The sequence below is a fragment of the Lupinus angustifolius genome, chromosome LG14 (assembly GCF_001865875.1).
Source record: "Lupinus angustifolius cultivar Tanjil chromosome LG14, LupAngTanjil_v1.0, whole genome shotgun sequence".
Taxonomy (NCBI): domain Eukaryota; kingdom Viridiplantae; phylum Streptophyta; class Magnoliopsida; order Fabales; family Fabaceae; genus Lupinus; species Lupinus angustifolius.
The window spans coordinates 10,400,341-10,410,603 of NC_032022.1; the positions used below are offsets into that span (position 1 = coordinate 10,400,341).

The 10,263-nt window shown below is 34.0% G+C and overlaps 2 protein-coding genes across 2 annotated transcripts; one reads left to right on the top strand and one right to left on the bottom strand.

The window, feature by feature from the left end:
- LOC109327168 (mini-chromosome maintenance complex-binding protein-like) lies at window positions 592-6,039 on the top strand. The gene is made up of 14 exons (XM_019560235.1): window positions 592-861; window positions 1,039-1,152; window positions 1,277-1,402; window positions 1,561-1,683; window positions 1,956-2,000; window positions 2,658-2,774; window positions 2,907-3,062; window positions 3,280-3,354; window positions 3,483-3,596; window positions 3,777-3,979; window positions 4,065-4,200; window positions 4,451-4,678; window positions 5,246-5,313; window positions 5,574-6,039. Exons 1-14 carry the CDS (start codon window positions 700-702, stop codon window positions 5,686-5,688), a joined length of 1,782 nt encoding a protein of 593 aa, XP_019415780.1. The 5' UTR covers window positions 592-699; the 3' UTR covers window positions 5,689-6,039.
- On the bottom strand, window positions 7,106-9,488 carry LOC109327136 (expansin-A8-like). Its single transcript, XM_019560184.1, has 3 exons — window positions 9,244-9,488; window positions 8,033-8,345; window positions 7,106-7,700 (listed from the first exon to the last, which is right to left on the bottom strand). The coding sequence occupies exons 1-3, from the start codon at window positions 9,386-9,388 to the stop codon at window positions 7,397-7,399; spliced, it is 762 nt and encodes a 253-aa protein (XP_019415729.1). The 5' UTR covers window positions 9,389-9,488; the 3' UTR covers window positions 7,106-7,396.

A 10,263-nucleotide genomic window follows, 5' to 3' on the forward strand; every position in this document is an offset into this window, starting at 1 on the left:
GGCTTAGGAATAAGTTTTATTCAATTATATATTTGACTCTCTAAGTTTACCCATATAATAGGTCTAGATTGTCTCCAGATTATTACAACTAATTATTATGTTTGCGGAAGCTATCACAATTTATGGATCACATGAATTATTCCTGACCTAAAATTCCATAATTATTCATTTAAATCTATACTATTAATAAAGGGAAAACACAAAATAACCACCAATTATGGTGTAATTTGTGTTTTCCTATTTTACCATCAATATCTTTTTATTTCTACCAAAAAATCATTTAATATTATTTTCATATTTTATCCTTATTATCTTCTTATTTTAAAAGTGTATTTAAAAAATTGAATATTAGACCAATTGAATAAATTCAACCGTAAATTTAGCGCAAAAAATTATATTTGAATTTACAAAATACAAACTATACATTACAAACGATAGGAAAGCGGGTTGACATGCACTCTCGTGCATGTCAACACGCTAGTATTAATAACTAAAAAAATGGTATTTAGTAACAAATATAAGAAATTATAAAAAACACGTGTCACAGTGTTAAGAAATGGCGGGAATATACGACCAATCGAGTTTTGGCGGGAACAAGTTAACCTAAAATGCTCCACAGCGCGGAACTCGCTTCACTTCGTGATCTCCAGAATCATAGAGCGAAAGTGAGAGTTACAATAAGACGTAAAGAGTAAAGAGATGGTGGGCCCACAGTATGATTTCCTCTTGAACCCTCTCGGCGCCGTTAGATCCACCTTCGACCAGGCCATATCGTCCGGTTCAGATCCATCCTCTTTCAACGGCCGCGATTGGGGCGCCATCGATCTCTTCCATAACTTCCTCTCCGACCATCTCTCTCAGGTAAACCCTATTCCTCTATTTCTAATTTAATTTTCCATTCTCAACATTAATAAAAGGCATCACCAGACTCAGACTGTTTCCGAGATTTGAACTCATCATCGGGAAACAATCTTAATACTGCCCCGATGTCATCTTATTTTTTAAGTATTGATAACAATGAATTATTTATAATGTTAGGTTCCGGTTTTGACTGCTTCTACAATTAAATGGGTGAAGCCGAATACGCTAGTTCGGTTTCGTGGCATGATACAGGACATGCTTGGAAATGAAATCTATGTTGGCGCTTTTAAGGTTTTTTTCTTTCCAACTCTTGGATTTTTTGTCTGTATTCCCTTTTTGGGATCAATTAACTACGTTTAATTTTGTTAAAGATGTAACCTTTTCTTGAATTTGGTTGGTTTATGGTTTATTGAAGGATGGTTCAGTGTGGAGGACCAACAAGTTCATGGATGTCAATAAATTAATGGATGATTCTCATTTTCCTATGGCTTCTTCAGAAGATACGATAATTTGGGAACGCCGATTACTTTATTGTGTTCCAGTGAGTTGCATTCTTAATTCCACTCTAATTTTCATTTTTATGCTTGGAAAGATATGCAAATTGATATTGATGTTTGGGGATGGGGGTAATGACTTGGTTAAAGAGTATAATTTTCAAGGATTAAATTTATCTTATTTTACTTTGTTCTTATAAACCAGGTTCCAGGACTGAATTCATGGGCTGAAATTTCACCTGAAGCAGTTACTAGTCAGTGTATGGATTGGCCACCGGAACAAAGAGAAAAGCGGAGGAGAGCAGATGATGACTCTTCTGATATGCTTGTATGTTTCTGCTTTGTGTTACCACCATCTCGATAAATTTATCGATTTCACTCTAAATAAATCAGTGAAATGTGAGCCTTGCATTCTTACCATATGAATGTTTGGGTGATTGGGTGTAAAGTGTAATAAATTTGGGGTGTCATATTGACTGTTTCCGTAAGAGTCGTTGAAACCTACAGTCATTTCATTTGATATCATTATCATTTTCAAAGCATTAGATACTTGGTTATGTGAGTTTTTCATCTTTCTTACTGATCTATATTTATTCACAGGTATCTGGTGATGAGGTTCAAGGTTCTCCTAACACCAAAAAAATTGTGAGCTTTTAACCAAGTATACATTTTTGTATTATGAGTTTAATTAGCAGAAAATAATTATCCAAGACTTAACTTCATCAATATTTTACTGAAATTGGTTTGCTTACAACTTCGTTGATTTACATTGTGCTAGTGTGATTTGCTTGAGTGAAGTGATAATTTTCAATAAGAATGAATATATCTATGTTGGTCCTTACAATTTTTAAGTATATCTATTTGATACCTGAAAAAGTAAAAATCAAAACTAGTACTCAACTATTGTGAATGTCAGAATGTGAGTCTTTGTCAGAGGTTTTTTTTAGATCATTTTGAGTTTTTCAATTTTCTAGGGACCAAATTGGTATATGCACAAATTTTGATGGACCAAAATAGGTCTTTACTCTTTTAATAAAACTCAACTACGACATTTGTGATTCGAACATGAGGCATGCCATTGGCAGAACTGTGAATGAAAATCTCCAAGGCTTCAGTATCCAACTTTGATGACAAGTTATGGGAGATCTTGAGCTTTAGCGTATAAGTTACACTGATAGATAGGTTCACTAGTATCTTTTTTGTTTTATATATGCTCCTATGTATCAGTAATTTGAGTTTAACCATTGGAGCAGACTTCTATTGTAGTTCTTTTCGTGATTTATCTCACTTTTTCTTTTAAAGAGAGGTGAACAGCACTCTATTGCTTCTCACTTTATTGGAGCTGTACCTGAGGTTGCTGGCTCTAGTTTGAATATAGTGCCTGGTCTTGATGGCAATTCACCTCCTTGTATTGTGAAGGTAAGATTTAGTCTCTCTTAAATACCTTCTGAAATGTTAATATTTTATTGATACGAGATCAATATATTTTTGTTTTCAATTTCTTGGAATTATATCCAACATTTTCATCCTTTTCCCTCTGTTTCATGGCAGATATATGATTCCCCAGAGTCTGAATTGAGGTTGAATGACATTTTTGAATTTGTGGGTATCCTTACATCTGATCCAGAGCTTAATGAGGACAATGAAGATGGGGATTTATCAAATGAATTTTGTGAAGATCCTTTACACCATTTTCCACCTAACAAGGTAAGCATTGTAATGTACATATGAATATTACATTAGAAGCCCTGTACCATCCCTTGATTGCCACTTGATCAATGAGTAATTCTTAGATGCTTGCCTGTTCTTTAAGGAACAAGTGAACAACCATGAAGAAGCATATATATCTGTTTGGGCATTTTTTTCCATGTTGATCCAGCATTTGGTGTTTAACATTTTGCAATTTTTCCACCACGCTGTGCAGGTACCACGTCTACATTGTTTTATTCAAAGGAAACTTGCTGTGGAGGACTTGCTTCGGAAAAATCCTATTATCGAGGTAACTTCCATACCTACCTAAATGCACTTCATTTCATCTGAATGAATTAGTATATTTAGCATCTTGAGCATGATCCTTCTCAAAGCTAATATTGCATTCACTGAAAAAGCTTGTCCTTGATTTCACAGCCAACGCCCGACTTGATCAAAGGGATCCGGGAAGCTTTGATAAGAAATCTCACGGCTGTTCTTGGCAATGACAGTGTGGCTGCTCATTTCCTGTTACTGCATCTCCTATCTAAGGTATGGGGTTCTTAAAAGATTATTTCCACCAGTCATTTCATGCATAGTTAAATGTTGTGTAACTTCTCTTTTTTGTTATTTTGCATATTTCTCTTCTGTACTCAAATATCAATCATTGTTTGCCTCCCAAATCCCCCCATTCTGGATAGTGTATTTATATGATGGATTCTTCTTGACCAGGTGCATGCTAGAGTAGATGCTTTTGCTGTGGGCAACCTTTCACTAAACCTTATTTGTTTTAGCAAAGAAACTGTGTCTATATTTGGTGATCAATTAAACCTTGCTGTCAAAAACCTCTTGCCTTTCACACACCACATACCCCTCACAGTGGAATACTTGAACAGTGCTTCACTTTCGCCAAAAAAGAATTATGATACAAACAGGTGATCACATTTTATAATCTTTATGAACAGAAACTTACTAATATACAAGTACAACACATATTTACAATTGTGTTAAATGCATCAGATTGGAAACTGGAATCTTGCAACTAGCTGATGGTTCACACTTGATTATTGATGAAACTAAATTAGAAGCTGGAACCCTCAACTCTGTGGGTGTAGAGAATGCACGGTTTCTGAAATATTTAATGGAATGCCAAAAGGTAATCGATTGGTTTGTCTAGGTCTCTTATGGTCTTACCTTGCATGGTCATTTATACTGTATGGTATGAATCTTGAAGACTTTTGAGAGACAAATATGTGCTCTGCACAACTGCTGGAATGATTTACACATCACAGTACAAACACTGCTAATTTAAAGAAACACTCTTCTCTCTTTACAATTGATTTCTTCCAATTACTTTTTCTGAAGTGCAAGTAAACAGGCTGACATATACTTGGTATGTGTTTCAGGTGGAATATGATTTCAAGTACTATAAAATGGAAATGGAAACTGATGTCCAGCTGCTAATTTTGTCGGAGGGGAAATCAAATATCTTGCCAGCTGATGTAATTTTACCTTTCCAGCCTTCTGCAGCCAGTTGCTCTGAATCTGTGGCTGCAGAAGCTTGGGAAGCTTGGAGATGGTATTTGGCTTCTGTTAAACAACTGACACACTCTATTGACTCAGAAATGCAGAAGGTATGAAATGTTGACACTACTTTTCATGGACAAGATTCTTTTGGGTTCAACAGTTAGGTTTGCCTTCTTAGCATATAAACCCAGAAACTGACTTAAAAATTTGTATCTAGGTTAGCCGATAACTTCAAAGATTTCTAATCTGGGCCCATGTGGCATTTGAGTTTGATTTTTTATATTATGCACTTCAATTCATAAATATCTCAGCTGAAGATTCCAGGGGAGCTTAATGTTGGCACTACTATGAAAAGAGCTTTGCTATTTAGCTCGAAAAGCAAAGCAATGAACCTGTGCGACTTTGAAATGAACCAATGAAATGCTTTTTTGCTGCAAACCATGGGTCGATTCCAAATAAAAGTGAGAAAAGTATTACACTAACATTGTTCATGTGGAACGGAAAAAATTCTGTACCATTTCTGCTATTAAAAATACCTCTTTGCTGATTGCTTTAGGTCATTATAATTCGGAATGGCCAACTTGCTTAACTAAGCCACCAAGAGCATACTAGAATTTAATGATGAGAATGCATTATGGAGCCTTTATGTGGTACGCTATTGTTTGTGCTTTCAGGTGGTCGAAAATGATTTAGTTGCAGCAAGACAAGCAGACAGGAGCTTGAATCCCCAAGATTTAAGCAGGTTAGTGACTGGCTATGAAAATCTAATGTTCCACAAAAATGCACCACAGCCCTGTGTCATCGATGGATTCTGGTTGGTCAAGAAAAATCACATCTCATTATTATTATCGAATTTTTAAATCAATTGATCAACTGGAAGAACACATGGCATAGGGTTGTGTCCCACTTTATAGCATTTTACACGTACTGGTAGCATTTTTCCATACCATAATTTTGTTGATCAGTTGTTATACTATGTCTTACATCTCCCTTCTCCAATAGATGGCTAACAATGGGCCGTCTTATATCCCTGAGCTTTGGCGAAACCAGCCTATCACTAGAACATTGGCAAATGGTCAAGGAGCTAGAGAGGCTGCGGAAAGAGAGGTTAAAGTGAAGCTCAAATTGTTCCAACTTCCAAGCTCACATTGACAAATTGTTATCTTAATTTCTATGGTAGATTCATGGAAATGAATGCAGTTAAAATGAGTTTAAGGGACCTGACTGTTGGATCAAATTACCAGAATTGTCATGTGGTTGCATACTACACCAGCAAGATAAAAATTGTATATTGAACATATTGACATGTATTAGAAAGAATCACAGTTGGTTCCAAAAGTTCTGCATCCAGTCTCTTTATAAAAAGAGTTTCTGGAATCTGTTGACCTATTTGGCTATTTTCAGTAAAGAAAAGTGCTGCATGATATATGCCATTACCAGATGATATCAGCAGAAAACAATCTTTTTCTCCATGTGACAAGAGAGGCTTTAATTTACATGCAGTTGTTATTTTATGGAAATGTTACTTAAATATAGAAGAAACTTGACCCTTACGTTTTGTTTAAGCTAAACGGAGCTAAAGATAGAGTTTGAATTGCTTCATTTTGGAATTGTATAAGAGTGGTAAATCTTTAGCCTTGCTTAAAGATCCAGCAGCATTGATTGAAAGGTTTTGGTCTCAATTTATGTTCAACAATAATAAGCCTTTTCTTATTAAGTAGAATGGACAAATAAATTTTTTTCTCATTAAGGGCGGTTTGGATGTATGCTAGATTGATTTTTTATTGATAGATCATATAACATAAAGAAAGTAAGATATAGATGTTCGATTCTTGTGAGTGGCACTTGTTGAGAGAAGCAGTTATACATTTTAAAAAAGATTAGTTCCTTATTCAAATGGTGACTAAAAATCCTTAGTAACACAAAAAGTAGTAGGTCTAAAAGGACTCTCCAAGAAGAGTCAAAGTCAATGTGAAAGAAACAATATTGCTTTTATCATACAAGCAAAGTTTTAAAATCTTAAAGTTCAATTCAATCATTGATGTTATTCATGAATGATTCGGTATCTTTTTTCTTTAGCATGACACATGATTGAGTTCAAATCATGGTTTCATCAAAGAGTATCATTTTTTTAACCTTGCAATGTAGCTATATATGGTATGTCCTGTGACTCTGGGAATTAAAAATCACAACTACTTGGAGCCAAAAATAATAATGATAGTAATATTATAGTTTTTTTTAAACCAAAAAAAGTGTCATCATCCAAGGGCAAAATGAAATTAGGAAAGTGAAAGAAAGATGAAGAAGAAAATGGTCCAACTTTTCTATATTCTTGACTTTAAGAATCATATATAGTTGGTCCTCAATATTCAAATATGGAACTATATATAGGTTGATTTCTTAGCAAGCGTGACAAGCTGAGTGCAACAAATATTAAGTGCTAAGAAAAGAAGTCAACACATAATTTTAGTGTGATTGGAAATCAAATTTGATTTAGAAACAGAAGATGCAAGATTTATTAAAGACTTGCAATGAAAAAGCATAATCAAATTGATATAAAATCACCCCAACTTGGTTTCTATCACATTGGGAGACTAAATGTACAAGGTTATTGAGATCATCAACATCTACTACATATGAAACTTAAACAACTATATATTATATATTTAGTCCTAGCGGGTGCCATATAGTCACCACAGCAATCAGAGGCCATATTGACCTAAACTCCTAATCTACCTTTATATTTTCCTCACACATTCCAAATTTGCCATATCTTATTATATAATACACAAATTTCAACTTCAATGTGAACTTACTTTAGTACTCTAAAACTGTCCTCCCTGAAATGTTTGTCCAAATTGCCAATTAGAAGGTGCAACATTGTTGCTAGTTATAGTTCTTCCATCACTTGTAGTGACTTGGAATGAGAGACTTTGACCATTGAGATATGAGTTACTCTGCCAGTTCTGGCCCCAGTTCCTTGACATGGCTTGCCATCCAGTCCTAGAACCCTTGATAGAAACAGAATGAACATCTCCGGCGCCGCCGACATTTGAGATCAGAACCAAGTTGAAGTAAGAGTGGCCATTGATTGTGAACCTGATTCCTCCTTTCTTCACGCAGGAAACTCTGATTTAAGACAAAGACAAACATGTTAATTAAATAGCATTGTTATATGTACACACATTTGCCACATTTTTAGGGATTGGACTATAGTGAATTTTATCCTTATATATTTCTCTTATAGTGAATCAAAATTTGATTGAAACCTACAAGAACCAGCGCTAGAAACCATTGTGCAGGATGCTATAGAAACCCTACTAAGTATACCCCTAACGTGCTGTTATTTGACAGGGTAACATACTACATGCCCATACCAAAGAAAACCGTATATCAGGTGAGGTGAGGTGATGTATGTATAAGTGTGTGTATTTATTTGTTATTAATGTTTTAGGATTTACCTTCTGAAGGAAACAGGAACAATTCCAGCTTTGTATTGAGCAATTTGTAAGAAAGCAGGCTCAGCAAGATCAAAATGCTGAAGTGGAGGGTTGCACCAGCCACCATTGTCATTAGGCAAAGCAAAGTTAGGAGGGCAGAAGTTTGTGGCAGTAACAATGATGGAACCAGGGAGACACCATCTAGCATCATTGTCACATTTCATCTCATAGCAAGAACCACAACTCAATCCATTGTTGAATAGTGCAGTGCTAAGTGCTGCAGTGTTAGTACCATAACCTTGGCTGTATAAATTTCCATAACCACATGCCCCTCCTGTAATAATAAGTACAATATATTGAGATGATGCTGATGAGTATATCCTTGACTCATAATAATATAAGAGAGAGTGAATGTGATGGTTAGACTCGGGTCATTTTTTAACTTTAATGAGTAAAAATTTAAGCTAATATGAATGTTAATGAAAATAATTCATACAAGGGATCATAAGAAATATTAAAAATAACTAATTTGATTTATATTTAATATTTTATAGGACCATTTGAACATTTTTAATTTTCAAGATAGCAAAATGGTACAAACAAAGATTTTAAATGCTGAAAATAGTTATTTACTCTTAACTTTAAACCTATGCCTGTGCCACTTGGTTAATCAAAAGCACTACAACAATGTTATTTTTCTTTTAACAGTGGGACCCCACAACATGCCTAAATGATAAGGCAAGGTAAATGTTTAATTTATTCTTTTATATGTTTTAAGAAAGAAGCCTCTCTTCTCAAAACTTTTCGTTTTTATATCATAAGCTAATTATATTTCACCAAATAACATAAAAATGTTACTTTATATTTATTTATTTATTTTTGAAATATATGTCAAATTTCTCTTAGACTAAGACATAATGAAACACAAAAAAGTGGGACAACTAATCTTCATTTATGTTTTAAACTGTATACCGAATCAATAAAAGGAAACCATGTTAATTAAAAAAGTAAATGTTAATTATTTTTTCTATTTGTGGTTCATATCATTGGTAAAGGACATTATTTATAAGAACATTTGTGACACCATAGATAAGGGATTGTGCACTGTAATATGTCTTGAACATCATTTACTTCTAAATAAATATATTAACTGTGTTAAACTTATCCATTGTGACTTTATGATATATTAACCGTGAATACCCATTAAGACTATGTTTAGACATTAAACTTACCCATTGTGCCTGATGCATCTCCACCACCATAAAATGTAGCATGACCACCTTCCCATCCACCACCATAGTCACCAAAAGTTCCTTGAAAGCATAGATTAAGAACAATGAAGAGAAGAAAGATAGCAGAGGTTGTTGCAATTGCCATTGTGTGTTACTAGTGTTTAGAGAAAAAGAGGACAAGAGGGATATAATAATGTATGAGGAGAAGTTTGTTACACTTGCTTGGTGCTAATACTTGGCTAAGGTTGGTTTGTTTATATAGTAAAGTTTGGGACATTAAAGACCTTAATGTGGGGTCTTACGTTAGAAAAAGACAACTTATCTATTCTCAGGTCTAAAGAGAATGCTAAAACCACAAAACGGATTCACATTTTCAGAATCACAAGGAGCACATGCAAATGTTTGGGTTACAATACCAACTGCATAATCTACTATCTCCACTTTGGCACATGCATTTTTCAATGTTTTTTTTGTACTACTAATCAACTAATCTCTTCTAAGATGTATGATTGTCCCTTATAAAAATCAAATTATTAAACTTTTGGTCTTTATGAGAATCTAAGGGACCATTACAACACTAATCAATGTTTTGTTTGTTAAATAATTCTATTATATCACTCATATACCCTTTCCCTTAATTTTATATGCTTTTTTTTGTTAGGGTCCACTTAGTCCAAAAGTAAGTTTTTTACACTTACTCCTTATCCTAGCTATCAATTTTATAGATAACTAGTGATTTAGATCTACTCACTAATTCAAATTATTAGATTTCCCTATAATTGATAGTCAGGATGAAGAGTAAGTTTTACATTTAGAGTAAGTCTCTTTTTTATATACTCGTTTGAAGTGGTAGTTACCTATTAAATTGTGTTTTATCTTATTAAGTTTTCCTGAAACCACGCTAATCATCCCACAGGGAAGGTCCATTAATTTTGAAAGAGTTATTATGGTTTCAAACACATGTAAGTCATTGCTTTTGAAAATAGACATATTTTAATTTACAAATAAAACCCCGTTAAA